This window comes from Lycorma delicatula, chromosome 11 (assembly GCF_047948215.1).
Source record: "Lycorma delicatula isolate Av1 chromosome 11, ASM4794821v1, whole genome shotgun sequence".
Taxonomy (NCBI): domain Eukaryota; kingdom Metazoa; phylum Arthropoda; class Insecta; order Hemiptera; family Fulgoridae; genus Lycorma; species Lycorma delicatula.
This window is the reverse complement of record NC_134465.1, coordinates 42,205,587-42,230,097: the sequence shown is the minus strand read 5'-3', so window position 1 is coordinate 42,230,097 and position 24,511 is coordinate 42,205,587. Positions and strand designations below refer to the sequence as shown.

The following is a 24,511-nucleotide window of genomic DNA, read 5'->3' as shown; positions in this document are numbered from 1 at the left end:
AAAAAATATTTATTATCAGTTGTTAATGATGGCTTTTATTGATATTTGATTATTAAATCTTACTGATGACTTTATAAGTCATCAGTAAGATTACTATTAGGTTACTAGATTACTACTGAAATTAAAATTTTCCAGGATTGTTGTTTTTTTTTATTTGGTCTGTGTGTGCTTACTTTTAGTTGTTTACAAACTGTGAGATGGATTTAAAAAAAAAATATTTTTTAAGTTCATCTAATTTTATGTTATCTGACTATTATATATTAATTTAAAATATCATAAATTAATTTGAAAAGATATTTTCTGTTAGCAGGCATAATTTCAAAAATTGTATAAAATGTGCAAGCCTATTATGTACTTTAAACATTTCTTATTAGTGTTATGTGGTTATTCATATCTATTCTCACAATTTAAAAAAATTAAAGAATTCGCTACGTAGTCCAATAGGCCACACAAAAATGAATAGATGATTGTGGTAATGACTGTAAAATAATGATGATCTTTTTGATGAAATAACAAGCTACATGTTATTGTATAATTCATGCTTTTTTCAATGAATTTATGCATATCAGAATTTTTTTAAATTATGTATTATTATTAATATAATATTTTCCTCTTAAGCAAGTCAATTATATAAATAGTAAAATGTGTTAGTAGAAACATAAAAAAAGTTAAAATTAAAAAAAAATGACACTTGAATTTGAATATATTTTTGTATATTTTATTCTATGAATTTTGACTAAAAGATCTGCTTACATGTTTTATGATAGAAAATGGCATCTTTTAATAGAAAAAAGGAAAAGAAACATAATAATAATAATTAGAGATAATAAGATGATTATCATGTATCTGTTTTTCAAATTTTCTTATTTTTATTTAATACTATTTTCCATTATCTGAAACATAATTTATTTAACGTACAAACAATTTTTTAACACTGAAATATGGATTATAATATCTGTAAAATGTTTTGAAAAACGCTTAATGAATTTATAAATTGTGATATGTGTATTTATGTTGTATTGTGTTATTAAAGTGTGTGTAGATCATTTTAAAAAAATATACTATCAAATTTGTGTACTTTCTTAAATTACCATAATTAAAAAAATAATAAAAACAAGTGTGTCGGTGAATGGACACTCGACAGAAGTGAAGCTTCTTATGCAATATTATATGAATTATTAATGATGCAAAATAACATATACGCAATTTACACAAATAATGAATTTTTTTTATTTTTATTAATAAGAAATGTGAGCTAACAATGAAGTACATTATATACAACAAAATTTTGTATAATACAGAGAATGTATCGGTTATTAAAATAAAAATAACATATATGAGCGTGATCAAAAACCATTCACAAAAGAGTAACAGTATCATACTTTAAACTCAATTCTTGAATAAACTGTGTTATCGGTTAGCACAGGATGCTTTTTTGTGATGCTCGTTTTTTTGCAGCTGACTCCACATCCCAGGCCTGCTTTAAGAAGCTTCATTTCAAAATTCCATTGAAAGTTATCTTTGTTTTTAGGTTTTAGGTTTAATTTTTGTATAATTTGTTAAAATGTATTAAATATTTCTTTATATGTAGTGTTGAATTTTTATAATGATTTGCCCTCATTGATATCAGCGAAAATGTTGGTCAAGCACTTTTTAAAAGGTTTCCTTAATTGAATTTTATTATTTCTACATACAATATTATTGAATGTTTTTTTACTTATTATTTGTTTCAAAATGATTCATACAATTTATTATAAATACGTCAATCTAATCTACAACTTCATTTCTTTTACTACATCAAATGACGTGTTTTAAGTAAGTTCTTGTCATAAAATTAAATCGTTGTATATTAACAAGCCTTGAAGAAGATAAAACGATTATTAAATGAGCATAATTATATGTAAAAAAATATAATTGCTACGTGGACCAGACAAAATTATTACAGGTGCATTACACATAAAATTACCCACAATGATATGGGGTTTTTATAGTGCGCTTGTAATAGTTCTATTGCTCAGTATATACAGTTATGCATTCTATGTGTTTTGTGCATTTACTAGTTTCTTGTTCAGCAAAGGTTCTAATTCAGTGAATTAGATATTTAGACCTGATGATGGGACTATTAAACTTACAAAATGAAGTTATAAGATCGCTTTAAATTGGATAAAAAAGTTTTAAGTTATAAATTACATTAATATAATGAATATATTTCTCAAATATTTGTTCCCTTTCCATCTTCTTCTTCTTCTGTTTAGCCTTCGAAACCAGCGTAAGGTATATTACTTCAGAGAATGAATGAGGATGATATGTATGAATGTAAATGAAATGTAGTCTTGTACAATCTCAGGTCGACTGTTCTTGAGATGTGTGGTTAATTGAAACCTGACCACCAAAGAACACCAGCATCCATGATCTAGTATTCAAATTCTTATAAAAGTAATTGCCTTTACTAGGATTTGAACCGCAGAACTCTAGACTTCAAAATCAGCTTATTTGCGATGATGAGTTAACCACTAGATCGACCTGGTTGGTTGGTCCCCCTCCTGTCATCATTTGATTTGCAATGACGAGTTAACCACTAGATCGACCTGGTCGTTGGTCCCCCTCCTGTCATCATTTAAATATATTACTCCATATAACTGGTGAAAAGGCGTGTAATAGAAGCTATTAAACAAATTAAACAACAAGCTAATTGTATGGGAGATTAAATCTTTGTAGATGACATTGATTTAGTCACCCTGTGTGTATATATACTGTATATAATTATTTTTCTAAAATCGATCCTTTCGGGAATCATATTCCTCTGCATTATAGAATTATATTAATCCGATCAACCCAAGTACAGAATTAATGAAATAAAATAAAATAAGATGACACTTACCTTATTTCATAATCCAAGCAACCAAGCAAGAGTGCTTTTGCAAGTACCTCGCATCATTAGTTCTATAATTTTTCAAATCTTTCATTGCAAATTTCATGTTAAAATTAAAATTGTTAATAAAGTATGATAAAGTGCAGTGATTGTGACCATATTTAAATAGGTCCTTTCAAACTAGATTTGATGAACATTTTAGATATTACAAAAGCAGAAAATTGGGTTTCTCTAATGTTTCTGATCATCTTGTTAATAATATATATTTAATATCTGATATTCATTCAAATTTAGAAGTAGTAAAATTAAGAAATACAATATTAATATAAATAATAGGGTTTTTGACATTTTAGAGACATTTTACATATATAAAGTAAAAAGTAATATAAGTAAATTTAATTTGATCAACCTGCATACAGAATATGAGGATGACACAATCATAAAAGCTGCTGTAGATAGCAGCACATCTTTAAACATTGATACTTCATAAAATATTTCAACTCTTGTCACATAACTTTGGCTAGCTAGTTTGTATGGATTTCTATTTTATTTTTATTATTAATTTTAATTAAATTTTTTTATTAATGACACATATCTTGTATATATGCAATTTTTAATTTTAATTTACAATTCAAAATTTTTTATATAAAAAAAAGTATTATTTCTGTTTTGATTTAATTGAAAAATGATCTTTTAACAATTTTAAATCTCAGTTTTAATTTTAATGTGTAATTTGCAACGTACAATTTTAGATTTAATGTGTAATTTACAATGAACGATTTTAAAAATTTTAGAGCAACTGATGATGCGAGGTACTTGCGAAAGCACTCTTGCTTGGATTATGGAATAAGGTAGTGTCATCCTATTTTATTTTATTTCATTGATTATGTACTTGGGTTGATCGGATTAATATAATATATATATATTTTTTTTTATGGAATGTACATTTGGGAATCCATTGACTAACAGTCAGATTATAAACTTTAAACAACGAATATACAATAGATGACTGGTAATTTTTTTCATATCTATGAAATTTCCATTCCAAGCATAAGCGTCAAGCTTATATGATGAATTAATCATTTAAATATATATTTATGCAAAAACCAAATATTTATCGTTTATTATGGATTAACGTAAAATGTTTCTACTATGATACAGTGATATCGATTGGTTTATATAAATTTTGTAGGAAAAGCATTACTATTGTATCGTCTAAATTCACTGCATTATGTGAATTTTGATAAACACTTAAGTGCTTGTAGAGAAGAAAGAACCTTTTTTGAGCTCTGGAAAATACTTTTTTATTTTATTTTTACTTTTTGGATACATCAGTAAAAGACTGCTAGTACATTTTTTTAACAGGTTTGTTTTTTGTTGTAAGAACACTTTAAATGTATGTTCTAACAGTAAATCAAGCAGGTTATATGATTTGATGATTAAGAGTATTTTAGATAAGTTCATAATGAGGGTGTTAATAATTTACAACCTGTTAATTTTTCTTATTTTTGTTTTTATCCCTTCCATTTTATAGTAAGTTGCCTTTGAGAATCAATCCTCTTATCATGTGAAAAAAAATTATATTAAATTAATTTAAAAATGAATTTTATGAAATGGAAAGAATAAATATTATATTTCTGTAATAACAGGAGATTTTTGTAGAAATAGATTTATGATCGTGAATGAATTAATGTAGTATGTAACATGCTAGTATGTTAGCATATAAATTTTCATTTGTAAATTGAGTAAGCAGTAAACTTTGTTAAATGTCAATTCAGTATGACAATTGTTAATGATCGATCCAACTTGGCATTTCATGCCTTAGAGTTTTTTATTTGTTAAAAAGATTTTATGAAATTCAGATTTGTTATACCACTTTACAATTGTGTTGATATTAGCCCGTTGTTTGGTCTGAATCAAAACAATTTGTTGATTAATAATATGTTTTTATATCAGGGCTCTAAAAAAATGCATTTTTTTCAACATTTATACTAAGAAAAAATTATTTTATAACCATTTTAAAATTACATTAACATCATTATAATCATCTTCATACATTTATCTTTTCTGTCAATTCTTTTTACCACGTCTATCTCCATTCTTTTCTATTTCATGGTAAATTTTGTAGTTCCTGCTAACCTCCATTTCCTTTTAGACCATCTTTTATTTTTATTCTTTTTCCACTTCTACGTACTTTTCTTTGTACCATCTACTGATTTTTTTTATACCAATTTTATCTACCTTTTTCTTCTCATATGAGGTTGTAAATAAAGTAATGAGACCAATTTTTTTTGGCAGTCAAAGTGGCAACACTGTAAAGTTACTAGTCAACATATGATTATATGAACAGCTGATTTATATTAGGTATTAATAATTTTAGTCCATTGTTGCCATGTGAGACGTAAACAAACTTTTTGTGAAACGAGTTTTTGTTGTGCGTTACAAAAATGAGTGGTACTAATTATGAGCAACGTTGTGCAATCAAGTTTTGTGTTAAACTTGGTGAGAATGCTACTGAAACTTTTTCAAAATTGAAAAGGGTGTATGGAGATGATGCTCTGTCACGAGCCCAAGTTTTTAGGTGGTTTAAAGCATTTTCAGACGGCCGGGAATCAGTTGCGAATGATCCACACTCTGGAAGATTGTTAACGCCAAAAAGTGACGACAGTGTTGAGTGAATAAGAAACTTGATACAGTACAACCAGTGATTAACTGTCAGAACGACTGCAGAACAATTTAATTTGAACCATACCACAGTCCATCAAATTTTGACACAAATTGGACATGAAAAAAGTTTGTGCAAAATTGGTCCCAAAAAACCGAACAGAAAAACAACAGGGTGGAAGTGTGCCGTGATCTTTTAGAGTGAATTGAAACTGATCCTGATTTTCTAAAAAAAATGTTATTACTGGTGATGAATGTTGGATATTTGAGTACGACCCAGAAACAAAATGCCAGAGCAAGGAGTGGCACACTTCAAACTCACCACGTCCCTAAAAAGCAAAATGAGTAAATCAAAAATCAAAACCATAATTTGTTTTATTGATAGTAATGGCATTGTCTAGAAGAAGTTTTTGCCTGCAGGACAGACTGTAAATCAATTTATGTTTACCGAGAAATTCTTTAAAGACTGCAGAAAAGAGTTGCTTACGTAAGACCAGTCATCAAAGACAACTGGATGCTACACCATGACAATCCACCTTGTCACACTTCACTCTCAATTAATGAGTTTTTGGCAAAGAATAACATTCCTGTAGTTCCTTAACCACCTTATTCACCTGATTTGAGCCCTTGCAACTTTTTCCTGTTCCAGACTTAAAAAAAAACATCTAAAAGGACACCATTTTGGAAAGTAGAAATCATATTAAAAAAAAAAGTAACTGATGATCTGAAGGATATTCTGGTTTCTGAGTTCCAACATTGCTATGAAGAGTGGGAAAACCATTTAAAGCATTGTGTGACTTCCCAAAGGAACTATTTCAAAGGTGATTAGAGTCGATGTATGATTGAATTGTAAATAAAAAGTTTCTCTGAACTAGTCTCATTACTTTATTTACAGACCTCTCATATGTCCTAGCCAGTTAACTTTTTACTATTCTGAATTTTTCTGATAAACCTCTAGTCTTATTCACTTTCCTCGTTTGTCCATCTATTACTTTTTTCAATTTTTTTAACTCTGTGCCTGCTATTTCAAAAACGTCTAGCCACTTTTTATCCAATTTTCCGTACCCATATTTTCCATTCATTTTTCATTATACTTTCTTAATTGTTATCTTTTTTCATCCTTTTGATTTGTTACAATATGCTTGCTCAGCATCTGTATTATTTTATTGGCTTAATTTTTCTTTCTTTTTGATATTCATTGACTTATTGTTGACAGTTCTTTGTGTTATGTTTTGTTAGAATTCATATATAATTTGTGAAAATTATTCTCTCAAACCATTTATCAGGTATTAATTCTCAAATTCAACTTTTATTACAATTTGTTCAATTGTACATTACTTAGAAATGGTTTCTGTAAGGGGAGTTAGTGTATGCCTCTCATTACTAAAAATGCCTTAGTTATAACTAAATTTGTAGTTCAATATATTTTGTAGTAACGACTGTTATTAAGAAGTTTCTTATTTTTGTATAGAAATGTTAAATTTGGCAGAATCTTTATAAAAGAAGAGAAAAAAGGATGCATAAAATTCATTCATCCTCTTTTTTTGATAAAAAATTAATTTTTAAAAACTTACTTTCTTGAGAGTGTGACATTACTTACATAGTACTCATTTACTTCAACATGTATAAATAATTATTTCCTTCCAAAATAATTATTATGAAATAGTGTTTATGTATTTTATTTTAATAAATAATTTAAATGTGTAGAATACTAGCTTTCTAATTTTTTTAGATTTGACTACTTAGGTGATAAAAGTAGTTTATAGTTGTAATTTTTATAATAATTATTTTAATAATGTATTTACACGGCTTCAGGAAGAAACTATCTAATTAAAAAAATTAAAGTAATTGTAATCAGTAACACTTTCATGGATTACCCACATCATCGGGTACTGTAACACAATTATTGTTTGTTCATTATACTATAGTATTATAGGAGTCTAAAGGGCAAATCTGTGATTTTTTAAACTAAATTATGTAATTATCCAGTTGAAAGGGAAGGTTTAAGTCTCACTTATGCTTCACTTGATGCCTTCTTATTCAATCCCCTTGAAAAACGTGTTATGCTATTCACAAAGTAATTAGTCAGTGGCCAGTTGCTTTTATTTTCTTTCATTAAATTTTAAATGTTGTCATATATTTAGTCATTATCCACCGATAAATGGCAACAATATGTAGTTAAACATTTAGTTACTGGAGGGGGGTACTTGTCAGTTTACTTTGGTTCTTACAAGTCAATTTTCAGGATATTTTTATAACATTCTAGTTGTAATGGTTACAGTATTTATTAATATTATGCATATGCTACTTTTAACAACTGATGATGTTGGAAATCTATCAAAGTTTTCTTTTTTATTGATAAATGTCCTTGTTTATTAGATTTAAATTAAATTAGTATATTGGTAGTTAAATCTTTAATTATTAATGCAACATAGACGATAATGTTGTTAAAAAACATACCACCTTATTAAAAGTTAAAATGAAACAATTTTTATACCGATATAAAAATTCTGATACTTTTATATTGATCAGTGTTTTATGTTGATATGAAAGTAATTATACCATGATTAAACTCATTAATTGGGATTGTTTTTAATATATATATATATATATATACGTATCAGATGGGATTAATGTTTTGGTTTTACTTTGCAATTGCCTCAGCCCTGGGTTGAGATTTTTATAGAACTGTTAAATAAGGGTTCATATCTGTAACATACTTCACCGCCACCCAACCAAATACTATTAGAAATATTTTACTACATAGTAACCTCAACCACATCTATAAAATGGATCCAGCAGTTTCTAACCTAAGCTCACAGAATATCTTGCGGAAAAAAGGATAAATAGTAAGGGAAAAAAGAAAGATAGCATGGAAGAGATCTACCATTAGAGACCGCAAAGTAAGAAAAACCCTAACAAAATGAAAAAGTCTTAGTGTCATGTACTGAATGCCCATTCCGAACAAAATTTTTCAGATTGGGATATCTTTACTGGGAGCAGTTGAATGGTAACAAATTAAAAAAAAACAAAACAATGATATTAATATTATAGTACAAATTATATTTGAATATGATGAATGGATTCAACAAACGGTAGAATTTATAAATAATTCATCCAGTAGATAGCAAAAAAAAATTTCCTTCTAATTACCATTTAACAATCTGATTAAGAAGAAATAACATCATCCATCCTTTTTTTAAATTCTTAAGTTTAATACATCTAATGAAATCTAATTAGCACTTTTGTGGTTTCATGAGAAACCACTAAAGTGCTAATGTGAATGTTTTTTAAAAGAAAAATAAGCAGTAAGTGATATTTTTTTAATTTATTTATTATTAAATAAAAAAATATTATTTTAAATAAATAAATAATAAATTATTATTATTATTAATAAAAATTTATTTATTATTTAATATTAAATTATATACTGCTAGGATGCTAAATTATAAATTCATATTACTGTTACATATTCTGCTATTCTACCAACCACTTTAGCAGAGTAGTAGCGTATATGCCATTCGTCTATTAGGATCAGGCTTGGCATTTCATATGCTACAGAAATTCATCGCTCATCATCATCATCAGGCTAAGAACATTGGGTTCTTAGCCTGTAAATTGCATAAAAAAGAAAATAAATAACTTCTAATATAATTTATGGAGAGGAATAAAGGAAAGATTTTGTACTGTAATTTTGTTGGTCATATTATTCTTGGAATTACAGACTTTGCCAAATTACATATACAGTTATCTCCACTGGTTGATTTTATTCTTACCTTTCTTTTCTGTCTATCCTATGTTCCTTCTTCGCTAGTGTGCACCTTGGGAATTGGATCAGTTGTCGACTGGCTTTTGTTTACATTTTTGTGTGGGCACCTTCTAGAAGCAAGCAGACCAGCCACTTCTTATTACGGCTCAGTGCGGTTGCAGTACTCTGTTTTTGTATACTGGAACTGCCTGAACACTCTGTTTTCTGTCTGGTAGTTCACTTAATAAGTCTAACTAATGGCCGAGATTAATTTACTTTTACGTAAAGCCAGACCATTATATTTCTTGTGGACTTGTACATTTTATTTGTGAAATGTATGCGTCAACCGTGAAATTAATAAAATATTAATTATCGGTATGAAAGTTTTTAAGTATATCTATTGATTCTTTATGGTCATAATGTAAATATTAAAAATTGTGTAAAAGAACAGGAAATTAAATTTTTTATAGCTATTTTAAGACAATTTTATTACAAATGTTATAATTTTTATGGTTTGTAACATTAATTTTATGGTGTTAGACATTAATAATAATTAAATGTGTTATTCTCTGTTTATATGTTTTTTTTTTGTTACATATTTCTTAATTTAATAAATTATATCATAGACAAAGGTAGGATACTAATATTTTGTACTGTTTTTAATAATTATCTTGTATGTTTTCATAATTAGTTCTGTTTTTGTTTAATTTTTTCTTCACATTTGTTTGAATAAACTGTGACAAGAAAAAAAAAATAGGAATCTTTTTCATTAACAGGCAATATTTATTAAAATAAATAAAAAATTCAAACACATCTGTTTGTATGAAAAGGTTTTTATCATATTTTTAATATCTTTTGGTGTTAAATTAGATTTTACTTCCAGTCTTCAATCACTATTTATTTTGTTTTTAGATATATAGGTTGATAAATCATTCATTCCTATATGATTGAAAATGAAATAACCAAATACATACTTATAAAAGGTATTATGCAATTAATATTTTTATCTTGTGTAAATTTTGAAACATAAAAATCTGAAATAATTAAAATAAATCTAAAACATTTAATTTTACTAAAATAATAAAATTAGGTGAAGTAAATTAAATAAAATAACAATAACTTAAGCTAGCGTTTACACTTTTCAACTTTGTACGATCCATAATTAAAAAAATTACAACTGAAAGGTTCATTTACTCCTTTCAGTGATAAAAATGTTGCCTTTTAATGGAAAAGAACCAAAAAATTAAATAAATCTTTATTTAAAATAATTTATGTAAGCATTTCTCTTTTCTTAACTTTGGGCCCACTAGATGAAAATGTGAATTCTTTAGATTTGAAAGATTTCTTAGTTAATTCTTTTACTTTTATAATTAGACACAATGTTAAATGCGGCACTTGTTTTGCATTCCATCATTATTTATTGTTTTTGTTTTAAAAGTTATTTTCAGTAATTTTTTATGATTGTTTTCTTTTCTATTCTGCTCTGATTGATTTATACACACTAATTTGTTTTAATAAAAATTATTTCTTTCACTGATGTTTTTCCATCACATCATTAGCTAAAAGTAAATAACCATCTGTTTTCTTGGTGAAGAGTGCTTAATAGAATTTATAAAAAGGATTTTTTTTTGTATTTATGTTATTTTGTTAATAAGACAGCTTACATTTATTGTCATCCATTCTCAATTTTCCTTCTCAATATCTCAGTATAAAGTATTAATAACTACTGAACCTTTGGTTCAGGTTTAAATTGCAGGCAGGAATCTGAATTTTTATGGAAAGATTTCATTTATGGAGTTCTAACTGTAAAATCTTGCCTTATAGAATGTGTGAAATTGCTTAATTTATTATAGAATCATAGTATTATAAAGAGAGGTACCTTTCAAGTAAATTTGTTTTTAAAATATTTATCACAAACAAAAAACTTGTCTTTGAAGAGATATTTTTTATGAACTATAAAATGGAAATTTTTCTGTTTTGAAATTATTAAAACATTCTTTTCTTCATTGTTGCTTTGAATTAAAATGTATTTTTTAAAAAGAATTGTAGAGATTAATAAAAATTGTTTGAAAAAGGTAACTCATTTTTTCTGGTAGTGTATTTTCAAAATTCCATAACTTTTTTAAGTTTTTATTGAAAAAAAAAAAGTTGAATTTATATTTAAGAATAAAGCTTTTATTTGTTGTGTGTTTGAAGATTTTTCTTCATCGGTTGGTTTAATTTAATAAAGAATTCAGCCATTTTTTTAACATTTCTGTTACAGTTTTATATATTTATTTAATGATGTGAAGGAAGAACATTGGTGAATAAAATAACAGTTTTCATTAAAGCTGCTGACAATCTGAACTTTCTGTAAGAAAAGAGGTCAATTGCTTCATAAAACTAGGCAGATAAACAGTTGTACCAACAAATACAAATCTATATTATATTCTATTATTATGAGTTGCTACTGCACTCTTTTGTTTTAATAAAAATTCTTATTTTTACAGCTCTTATTCCTATATATATATATATATATATATGAAGCTGTCACAGCTTGAACTGCGTTATTTGGTTACTTGTGTTTCTCGTTGCAGTAATTTTTTATTTTATTTTATATTTTTTAATCAAGTAACTGGAGGCAGGTTCAGCCAGTTGCACATACAGTAATGTTGGCAGTGGCTGTGTTGGTTGGGTGCTGAGCCTTATACCATGCACCTCTTAAAAAAAGATCAGAATTTTTTTAGAAATCTCCAAACATCCAAAAATGGTTTTTAGATATCTATCTGAAGAGTATTTGTAAGCCCAAATCTACTGAATATCTTGAGACTGGGAAAATTTGCAATCGTTTTACCTTTCTTTAACCCCTTTGAACTTCAAATTTCAAAGATCTAAAAATTGGTTAATTCAGATTCAGATTACACTCCTCGAAAACCAGGTTGATATCTTCATTTGTTACTGAGAAATTAAAAAAAAAAAAAGTTTCAAAAATCCATTTTAATCCTCTAAACTTGGAATTTTAAAAAAGCTAGAAATTGTTTTTTTAGATATTGACATGGAGATTACACATACAAAAAATCAAGCTATCTTCATTTGTTAACAAAAAATATTTTAAAAAAAGTAAATTTCACCGTTACTCCATTTTACCCCTTTAAAATTGAATTTAAAAGAAATCCTTTCTTAGAGTGCACTTGCACTGTAAGAAGATGTACACAAATTTTCATCAATTTATCTTGAATAGTTTTTCTTAGCATTAATTATGAATAGCTCATAATAAATTGTTGTCTTTAATTTCAATAAGACCTCCTTTGAAAAATATCTTGGTAGTGGCTTTACATGAGAAAAGAGCATAAAAATATAGTGGCTTGCCAGCTGTCCGAATGAGAAGTGCAGCACTGTAACGAATTATTTATTATTTATACATTTTAATAAATAATTTTTCATCATAATATAGCAAATGGCACTTGGATTACATAATGAAGCTACTGTTAAAATTTGGTATCTATTAGTTTACTAGTTCTTGAGATTTGTTTCTAACATACGAACAAACATTTCCTCTTTGTATATATATATATATATGTGTGTGTGTGTGTATGTACAAAATATGACACAAAAAGATACAACCACACTTTAATATTATTTGTTGTTCACATGGTTCAAGAAAAAAAATTACCTGTTACAGTTAAGAATTGAATGAACATTTTTTTAAAATGTCTCCTGAAAATTATAAAAAAACCATGTAACGTATCAAATCCCATTTTAATATACTTATAAAACATTAATGTTTGTAATATAGTTTCTTATAAAAAATTTAGGTAGTACTTGTTTACACAACTTAATTTTCCATAATTCTATTCACTTACTTGAAATAAACTTGTAACGCACAATAGTAACGTAGAAAGAAACAGGTTTTAATATACTATAAAAAATTCATTTATTTCGGTCCAAGTGTTTTGTAAAATATAAATCTTCAGTTATAAGCTTTTTTCTTTTTTAAACCTTTTTTATAGTGTAAATATATTTATTGTACATTTATTTTTACAAGTCTGTCAATATCTTAATTGATAGTTTATGTTTATTCTTAGACATAAAAGATTTACAAGTAGGTTAATAGAATCCATATTAATAAGTACAATAAATTTTTTATTATAAACCCTGCAGCTTATTATTTGAGGGTTATTTACAAAATTGACTTCTGATTGGTCAATATAAAAGAAAGAGAAAATTTGATTACGTACATGGAGCTACATCTTTATATGTACACTATTTCTACATGTATTCAGATTTCATGTAATGTCACGCTATCAGTGGTTGCAAACCTCCTCAGTGGTTTCAAAGAGTTTTGGTTAGTTGGCAAAATATTTATCTTTGTGAAGAGTTGGTTTTTGTTCAACTCTAGCGTGCAGAATATAGGGGGCAGACAAAAAGTCTTTTCTGCTTGAAATCTCAGTAATCTGTAAAGTAGGGTCCAGATTATATTATACAGAAGATAAATATACTTTTTAAGTATCCTTTGTCATATATTTTGGATCCAATATTTCATTGTTTAATAATAGCTTTCTTTTATTATGGTTCCATAAATTCTGTGTGAAAAATTTCCTTTTGTTCAAAAAGTTTTAGCATTATTAATTTGATGTATAATGCCTGATTGAATTATTTAGTCTATTAAATGAAAAAATGTGCATCTGATGTAGAATATTACTTTGTATCTAATTCCCAGTCACAATAATTTCTTTCTTGTTTGAATTTCCTTTTTTTTGAATTTGTTTTCTATTTTGCAAAATCTATTTTTAAAAATAAATAAATATACTTTTAAGAAATTTCAAGGTTATTGCCCAAAATTTGATATTAGTATTTTAATACCTATCATGCTTATTAAAATTTAAGGAAACTCAATATTTCCTTTTATAATACTTATGAGAAACGTTTTTGAAATTGTGAAAACTTGTTTTAAAGTTCAGATGTTATGAAACAACATATTTACATAAGTAATTTTCTTATTAATAATTATTTCTGATTGATTACTTATATAGTTGTTCAGTTTTTTTTGAGTAAGTTCATCACAATTATGTTTGAATGATATCTTTCCCATTTTTTAACCACCTTCATTCCATTCTTTGAATGTCCAGCACAATATTTTTAAAACATGGACAATATTACTACTGTAATCATTAAACAATGAATCAATCATTAAACCATGGATGCTGCATGGCTTTCTGTTTAAAAAAATTATTTTATCAGGCATATCACATTTCATGAGGATATAATTTATACCACTTTGCCGATCTGTGTGGTAGAGTTTCAGCCTTTAACTGGTGGTCCCAGGTTCAAATCCCAGTCAGGCATGGCATTTTTCATATGCTACAAAATTCTTTTTTCATTCATTAGTATTTAGAGAGCAAGGACACTAGCCTGTTGTTTCTGCATAAATAAATAAATTTAGGTTTCTTGATGAGAACTGCTTTACAGCATTGGACAAAATTATAACCTTTGGTGTATGTTTGTTTCCTCTTCTGAGTAAAGCTTCTGTTGTTTTTCACTATCTCTCCTAGTCTTTGTTTTTTATGTCGAATGTAAAACCCTAAAGGTACAAGAAATAGCTACTTTCTGTTAGAGTAATGATGGTCATTATGTAGCCCCTGTCTTGAACAATAAAAATGTCACTTGCAGGGTTGAATATCAGTTTAATTTCAATCAAGTCTGTATGCTGCTTACAACAATATATTTAGCTTTATGAAGAATATAAATGAGAGCCACTTTACTTCTGACTTTTGTTAGCTTGATATGGAATTATTGGTATTCTTAAGCATGACTAATTTACTTATTACTTATTATAACCTTTTAACCGTGTACTGCTGTGTTCATGTAGTATATTGTTATGGCAGTCCAGTTTATTTTTATACAAGCATAAAGTTAATTTTTGAATAGCATTCATTCTTACTATTTTTAAATATAAATAATTTTATTTTTATTTATTTAAATTTCAATGACTGAAAATAACTTTTAAAAAATAATTATGATTTTGTTGGATATTCCTCACAAATTTTAAGAAAGTAAAATAAATTAGTTTATGTAAATAATAAAATCATTCAAATATTGAAAAAGATGTAACTTGTCTTACTTTTGATACTTTCAATTTGAAAGGATCTTTCAATTTGATCCTTTCAAATGAAAATTCATTTTAGAATATTTGTCCTTTGAAATACATTTAATGAAAGTTGTATACAGTTATTAGTTGTATATTATATTATGTAGCTTAAATTTATATATTTTTTATACTCCACGATGTAGGTGGCAGTGGAGGAGGTGGGAACCAGTATTCACGTAGCGGTAGACATAGAGGTGATCAATTGCATTATGAAAATGAATCTAGTAGATCAAACATGTATGGAAATTTTAAAGTTCCAACACATTACAACTATATACTTAGGGAAGCTGAAGAACAGTACAAATCTGGTACAATGCCGATGAGTACTTACAACAGAGTTGTTAAAGAGGTAAATACATTTATTGTAATTTAAGTTTCAACATTGTTTGTATTGAAAACCGTTCCTGCATGTAATTTTTCTCCTATAAAAGTGTATTTTGTGAAACTCTACACCATATATAAAGATAAATTTAATTCTAATGTTTAATTCTGAACGTATTTTTCATCTATTACACATTGAAAAAATTGCATACCAATAAACTTATTAAAAATTACAGTATTGATTTTATCTAAAAGTGTGATACACTGAAAGTCGGTTTTGCCCTGTATGCAAATTAAATTTTGTAACCAGTGGAAAATTTAGTTTTTCCATTCTTCAGTAATCTGTTGTTAAATATAAGTACTATTGTGCAATTGTTCAAATTATTTTTGTATCTACATTGAGATTAAATGACATCTATAAGCAAACTAAAGAAGAAAGAATTTTGTGCTTAAGTGTATGTAAAAAATAATAAGAGTTCTAATGGGTCTGAGAAGAGTTCCATGTGCAAGAATCTAATTTTCCAATTCTGATTCTTAAAGTTTTGTATCATTCGAACATAAAATTTTAAAATACAAAACGTGTTGGAAAGCTTCAATATCGGTAGGCCTATAACTAGTTGCAGTTGAAAAAAATCAATGGCTTGCTGCAGAGATGTTTGTAAAGAACCCACAAATTTTAATCAAAAAGGCGTTTATTAGGCTGAAAAAGCCAGAAAGAGTTTAAAAAATATTCTATAAGAATTGAATTCTTATAGACTGAAATTACTTCATACACATTGTGAAAACAGTTTAGGGCGATGTTTTAGGAAAGAATTGGATGGCTATTGTACTATATTCATGTTATTTAATGCCTTGTGATTTTTTTTGGGGAATCATCAAAGACATGGTATTTTCTTCAAATCCAAATGATCTAAACCACCTGTCTATTATAACCTCAGTTTGATTTTATAAAATGGGGCAAAAATCTATTAGAAAAATAGTGCATGCAATTCAGTAGTTAAATGACATCATAAATATTTAGAACCGGAAGGATAATACTTTGAACACTTCCTCTTATATATATTAAACAATAACAATAAAAAACCTCATTTTGATAAAAATTTGTTGTTTTAATATAGTCATTCTGCAATTCAATGCATTTAGATCGATGACTTTCTAATCTTTTAATACCTTCAGTATAATGTGATTTGTTCAGCTTTGTAAAATAAGCTGTTTTCTTAGCAGCGTTGACTTCATAATTTAAACTGAATCTTCTTCAAGTGAGCCGTTTCTTCAGGTTTGGGAAGAGGAAGTGATTGCTAGAAGCCAAATCTGGTGAATACGGTGCACGTGGAAGCACTTCAGAGCAGCAACAAACCAGTATACATATTGCATCTGCATGCATATTACTGTTGTAAAACAACTTTTCTTGTGGTTTGTTGCTCATATACAAAAGTGACTCTTCCTGAATATGGACCAATTTTCACTTTCTTTGGTGTTTATTGGTGAATCCAAATCTCACCTACTGCTAAAAACCGCAAAGAAACTATGGAATCATATGACAAATAAGTCTAAACACCCTTAAGAGGTGTTCAGGTGAATTCATTTTTGGTTGATTGTTAACAAGTACAGTTTCCCATCGAGCAGAAAGCTTTTTCATACCCTAAAAATTATGTAAATTATAGTGGACTTGGTCTCTCAAGATGTGCATAATGACACCAAGCTCATGTACCTTTTGTTAATGATCATTTAATTAGGCATTGTGAATTTATGCGACAATTTTATCCATTGAATACTGTTTTTGGTTTCATGAACGTCCATCATCTTGAATGAATTTAAAGTCGCATTTAAATTCAGCAGCCTATTTTTACATCGTATCACAGATGACGACCCTCTTTCTCAAAACATAGTAAAATCTTGCTAATTTGAAACCATAGAGAACTAAAAAAAAATGTTGTTTTAGGGATAAACACTCTCTTCCATTGTTCAAAAACTGTACATTACAAATTGAGTATAGCAAAGGAGTAGTATGTTCCCTCAAAACTGCACTTATGGTGGAGTAGAAGAGGATGCCTTCTTTGTTGGTATTCTTCTTTTGTGATCAGTATTACTGAGTATAACTTCAGAAAAATTTTTGCAATCTGAACATGTTTGGTTCAGCATTTCTGTTATTTTAAAAATGATTTGTTCCCATCATTTTACTTTTATCAAAATTTCAGAATTTTAGAGAGAATATGTGTAAGAATGTGGGTATTATTATTGCATTACATCTGATCTCTGTTGTAGTATTTCAGCCTTTCACCTGCAAAGATCCTAGGTTTGTTTCACAGACATGGTGAACAGTTTTCATTATGCTGCAAAACTTTCATTTGATATTTCCTTGTGTGCGCAAACTTTCTAGCTTATTGGTAAATTAATTGTGTAAAACAAACAAAAAAAGTTCTGAAAGAGACTTTTATTTCTATTCATTTACTAGCAAAATGAGCTGAGTCAGTTTCATAATGTAAATTATTGTATTAGACACAGTATTAATTGATTCTATAAGGATGTTAGTGTTTATTGTTTATTAAATTGTGTGACATATTTTTTGTTTTAATGTTTGATGTTAATAAAACAAAACAATTTTTGGCACTTGTTGATTAATGTGGTGAGTTTTGAAGAAAATTTTGTAGTTTACTTGAAATTATTTTTTTATTTTACAGGTTATATCGATGAATGAACAGAAAAAACTAGATGAAGCAATTAGAAGAGATGAACAAGAAAGTAATCATTGGAAGAGAAGACACAGAGATAGCTTATCACCAGCAACAGCTGCTGCTTATGATAATAATACAAATATGTTAAATGCTGACATGTCTGATTATGAATATAAAGGTAAGTCCGTAAATTATTTTTTTCTTCTTTTTTTTAATTCTGTATGTAATTTATTTGCCCTCATCAATTATAAATTTGTCCGATGAAAGAAAAATTATTAATTGTACTCATAAATATAAAAAGTACAGAGTACATTTTTAACTTAACAAAAACTGGTTTTACGATCTAGTGGACTGTATTTATCATCACTTTTTAAATATAAATGCGAAAAGTTGTCTGTATGTTTTTTTCTCTGCAACAGCAATACACAAGAACCAACTTGGTTGATAACTTTCACATTTTCAGCATACATTCGTGTTATCCCAGGGAAGGTTTTAAACAATAGATTGAGGCCCAGCTCCCCGGGGTGAAATTTTGAATTAAGGATATTCATTAAAGAAAAAAAAATTAATCCTTTTACTCCATTATATTTGTGTCACCATGGCAACAGAAATAAATATAATGAAGTAAAATGACTAATTTTTTTTTCTTTAATGAATATCGGTAAAATATTTAATAATACTCACAACTATGAGGTTAATGAATGTGTTAGGATCCATGGGGCTCCACCCTCCCAGCCTAGATGGTTGGATGAGCAAAGTGAGCCCAGACCAGCTAGTTATATTATAAAAATGTTTTAATATATGAATATTTAAAAAAAATCTGAAAACAAACCAGGTTTGTTTTTTTTTCATTATTTGTGAGGAATAAAGGCATTAGAAATGGTGTTTATTCATTTGATGAGATATAAATAATTATTTTTAAAACTTAATAATAATTGTTTATATCACTTCAAATGAATAAAGGCAATTTCAAAGGCTTTTTTATTCCTCACAAATTTAAAACTTAATAGATCCAAAAAAACTTAATTTAAAATTCATAGATCCATACTTAATGTAATGACAACTTCTTTTTGACAACTTTTGATTTTTTCTTATTTCCGAAATTAAAATCTGTGATGAAAGGACGCTCTGTTTTGAGACATTAAACAGATGACATTAAAGCAAATTCATCATGGACCTTAAAGACCATTTCGAATGAAGCTATTCAGGACTACATCATGAAGTGGAAATAATGCTGGGAAAAGAGTATGAATAAGGGAGTAAAGTACTTTGAAGGGGACAAGGAACAATAATCTGTAAAATTAATAATAAAGATTAAAAATATAAAGTTCATTTATTTTCTGAACAGACCTCATATATATATATATATATATATATATATTTGCCTTGATATTTTACTTCATCGTACATGGGAGCATCATAGACCCATATTCTTTTTTTAGTTAGCTATAATTTTTTTATTCTGGTTTGAATAAAATTTCCAGCTTATCGGAATAAGTAATTACTGTAATGAAAAAAAGTTTAGCTTCAAAAACAAGGAATCAAATTGGTTCCTGCACTTATAATAGTATAAATGACATGGGAATTTTGTTTAAATAAGGTGGTCTCATGGTAATCCACTTTGAATTGAAAAAAAAAGAAAAGAAAAAAAATTGAATTTTTTATAATTCCTGATACTTAATCTGCTTTTCAAGTCTTGGTTGTAACTAAAAATGTTAAATAGGATTCAATATTTTTTACTATTAATTTTATTATTCTCTCAAGTTATCCTTTTATACTGTATAATATTTAAGGTAAATTTTCATTTGATCAAGGAGGTCTAAATAGATTCAAACTTTTTTACTGAAAATTTTGTGGGTTAAATCTACTTCCTGTACCTGGTCAGCATAATAAAAACACTATTTTCATCATTATTAATGATTTATATTTAATTATAATAATAATCTTCACGATGTTTATTTCTGTTTATTTTATTTAATAAAATTATTAATTTCATGGTACTAAATATTGATGATTTTTGCATTCGTAAAAGTTAAATAATATAATAGTAATAATATGAAGAAATTTTATTGAAAAAAATAATTAAATTTACCTAACGACTTAATTTTATTGTATTATTTCCATTTGAAAGTTTTGTTGGAAATTAAAAACAGATGGTCAGTGCCAGGAATGTTTTGCAATACTTTTATTTTTTAAACTTGTTGACATTTTATTTATCTTTATGTATCTTCTTTTTTTTTCCCCAGTTAAAAAAAGCTAAGGATATTGTAATCAGTATAAATATCTCCAAAGAAAAATTCTGAATTATTCGTTAATATTTTGTGAATTAATCATTAAAGAAGATTTCAGTTTTTAATCCTTATAACAATTATATCAGTTTAATTTCATTCTTTTTTTCATAACTTATAATATATTTACTTGTAAAAGTTAGTTAAATTGTGTTTCTTTTCTGGAAATGATTGTTATTAAACTAGTAAATGATATCTCTGAGCAAAAAAAAAAAAAAATACGGAGAACACAGGAAGAAATTATTATTTATCATTTAGTGTTTACTTTATCAAGTTATCTTAAGAAAATAATTTTGTCTATTAAAAATATTTTAAGAATTGTTGTATCTATCTACATCATTCAAAATGTAAGTGTAAAATGTTGAGCCAGAAGCAGTTAAACAAGTCAAAAAAACTATTCCAACATGGGGTAAGAACAGGAGGGTCCTTAAATTGACCTTTTGTATGATTCCCTTACCCCCTATATATATAATCTTTTATAAGAGTTGTATATTCATTTGTATTAGTCCCTTTTTTTTTTGTTGGATTTGCTTTGTAATGTTAGGGTTAAATATGTCTATCCAAGAGTTTTACTCTTGGTTAAACGTCCTTTTGCAATTATTGATTTGTGTTTATAATTGTTGGTATGTTAAAAAAAAATTATTTAATTGCTTTTGATAATTTTTATTGTAAATTATAAATGATTTTCTTTTTATTTTTTTATTTACAGAATTTATGTAGTTGCTGAATTTTTTAATCTGTTATTTGGTTTTTTAATCTTTATTTTCAGGAAGTGCTTCAGCTAGCAAAAAGATGCATATTAGCAGAAGTGGAAGTAACAGTCCTTCTAAAGGTAATTATATTTGTTGAAAATGTTTGTCATCTCTTCTCATTCATTCACACGTTTGTGTGTGTATGTGCACACACATGCGTGTGCTTGCATCATGCCTGTGTTTTTCATGTGATATTATTGAAAATTAAGTTTTATTCAAATTCAGTTACTTTTTTCATAGATTTATGTGAAAAGTATAATTATTGTAAAATAATTACAAATAAATTCAAGCCAAAAATATATAATTCTGCCTTTGAGCAGTTCTCTGTAATTAGTGTTGTCTCCATTCCATTTCTATATACTTGTATGAAAATTTTCTTCCTTAAGACTTATTCTAATTCATTACTCTATCTTCTCTAAATCATCTCTGTGCCTCTTCTTGTGCTGATATTTATCTTCTTATTCATTAAAATTTTTTCTTGTATTCTTTAAAATATTTATTGTTATTACTCTATTATGGTTTACTTACTTTTGATAATTGTAATTGTTTTCAGGTGTATCTTCTGATATTAGAACAGAAAGTATTAGTACACCAAGGAAAATGGAAATCGGGTCAAAAGAAGAAGATGTAAAGACTAAAAGTGATGCAGATGAAAACAAACAGTTGAATGAAAGTTCTGAAAGTCATAAGAATGACGCTGTGGAGTTTGATCAACCTGTTTCATTAAATTATAATTTAAGACAGATTCAGCAATCTGTTGAAGGATCGCAAAGCAGTATTATTAGTGATGTAATGGTTTCAAAACTTGAGGGTGATGATGTAAAAAGTAAATTAGAACATCCGAGTTCTATCGATTCTGCTTCTGTTTCTTCTAATGTTGATAATAGCACTGCTGGTGAATTTGAAGTTTTTGTTGCTGATTTTAAAGAAGATGCAGAACCACTTATTGAAGTAAAAGCCTGTGAAGAAGAAAAATTAGGTAATGAGGAAAAATTGTCTGATATAAAATCTGTCACTTTTGAAGTAACTGAAAAAAGTGAAGGGATAGCTGATAAAGATGAATCTTCTGATGATAATAAAGCGAAAGTCCAAGAACAGAAGGAAAAAAGTGCTGATATTGATGCAAGAATAAAGCTTCCGCATGAATTTATTAAAGATAATGAACCTATGCCATCTTTGTTACCTCCACCTTTTCCAGAAGATATGTTGACTCAGTTCACTGCTGACCAGCCACAACCATCTCCACCGGTTTTACCAGATCCAGCAATAATTGCTAGTAAAGATACCGATTTGAGAATTGGTCAGCGGCCAATAGGTGCCATGGTGGGTGTTTTACCATCTTTACCACTGGGCATTGATATTGAACCCCCTAAGTGTATACCGATGGATACAGAATATAGTGATGTTCAACCTAGATTAAATCCAGATCTGCTTCCAGAAATGGAATTCGATCATTCCGGTTTAAGTACTTCTGATTCAGAAATCGGTAAAAGCAGTATGAGAAATCGTTTGGATGTTAGAAATCATCCGGATTCAGATCAAAGGCTGTTTCAACCATCCAAAAAAGTTTCAAGATTCTCGGATATTGATACAGATAAAAATCAAGGTAAACTTTCACCACCAGGTCCGTCTTCAATTATGATGAGTAATAATGTTGTGTCGGTCGCACCTTGGGATCAGACCACACCTCAGTCTCAGATGCAGCAACCACCATCGACAAATGTTTCTGGACCTGGAATTGGACAAGGTCCGTGGATGAGACCTTTGTTACGTCCACCACCTGCTATGCTGTTACGAGCTGGTATGGAACCAAATCGGTTTAATCCGCATTGGCCAAGTAATCCACCGATGATGCAGAATATTCCACAGCCTCAGCTACAACAGATTCCACCAATCAGGCCACCTCCACCACCACCGGCTTCTATATTTGAACCAGAAATATCTGCAAATGTTCGGTAAGTTATATAGCATTTATGTATTTTTCCATCTTTAATGTGCAGTTTTAATGATTTGAACATAATATTTTGTTATCAGTCTTTGCTAAAAATTGCTGTCAGCATTAAAACCTTTTAGGTAAAATTTCCTACTCACTTGTCTTTTGAAAACTTAGTATAAAGAATGAATGGTAAGAGTCTGTTAAGGAAACTATGAACTGGACATCTGCAATGCAACTGGTTGTAGAATTGTGCTTTATGAAGGCCTTATTTTATCAAAACTTTATTCGTGATTCAACACGTTTGTGTTTGTGCATGCATTACTGTGATCGCTAAACCTACTGGGTGTTATATGCGGCAATTTTGTTATACGTTATACATACTTTTCTAATATTACAATGTAAAATATGTATAATGTTATATTGCATTGTATTACAGTGTAATATGTAATAATGACTATTATATTTGTAAAATAAATTCTCCTTCATATACCATGGTATATTGTGACTATATTATCATGTTATATAAAAGAGGATTTATCTTACTTTTATAACAAAGCACGTTATGCTGATATTTTATGTAATCTTGTAATTTTAACTGTTAAAGATAAAGGAATTTAATTTCAAAAGTGCTTCAATTAGGTAATCGTTCTTACCATTTTTTGACTGTATTTGGTGGTTTTCATTTTATATATGTGTATATATGTTCTTAATGAAAAAACTTGTATACATGGGGTGGTTGGTTGGTTATATTATTATTATGACCTTAAACATGTTGTTGAATGTATATATTTTAAGATGGATATATGAAATATAGATGAAAAACTGGAAGATCTTGCAGGAACCAAACTCAAGGGCTCTCTTTTTCTGTTTAGCCTCCGGAACCAACGTAAGGTATTACGTCAGAGGATGATTGAGAATGATATGTATGAATGTGTGTAAATGAAGTGTAGTCTTTAATAGTCTCAGGTTGACCATTCCTGAGTTGTGTGGTTAATTGAAACCCAACCACCAAAGAACACTTGTATCCATGATCACGTATTCAAATATGTACAGATGTAACTGTCTTTAAAATCCAAGGACTAACTGATCTAAAAGTCAGCATGGTATTCATTATAGTAATTGGCCTGT

At 27.8% G+C, this 24,511-nt stretch overlaps 1 protein-coding gene across 3 annotated transcripts in view; it reads left to right on the top strand.

The window, feature by feature from the left end:
• LOC142332584 (uncharacterized) overlaps nucleotides 1-24,511 on the top strand; it is a 209,363-nt gene that overhangs the window by 153,473 nt on the left and 31,379 nt on the right. For all 3 annotated transcript variants that reach the window (XM_075379097.1, XM_075379096.1, XM_075379098.1), the window contains 4 exons: nucleotides 15,555-15,760; nucleotides 18,414-18,585; nucleotides 21,465-21,527; nucleotides 22,001-23,402. In XM_075379097.1, the coding sequence (XP_075235212.1) occupies nucleotides 15,555-15,760; nucleotides 18,414-18,585; nucleotides 21,465-21,527; nucleotides 22,001-23,402 (1,843 nt within the window). The remainder of the gene's footprint in view (nucleotides 1-15,554; nucleotides 15,761-18,413; nucleotides 18,586-21,464; nucleotides 21,528-22,000; nucleotides 23,403-24,511) is intronic.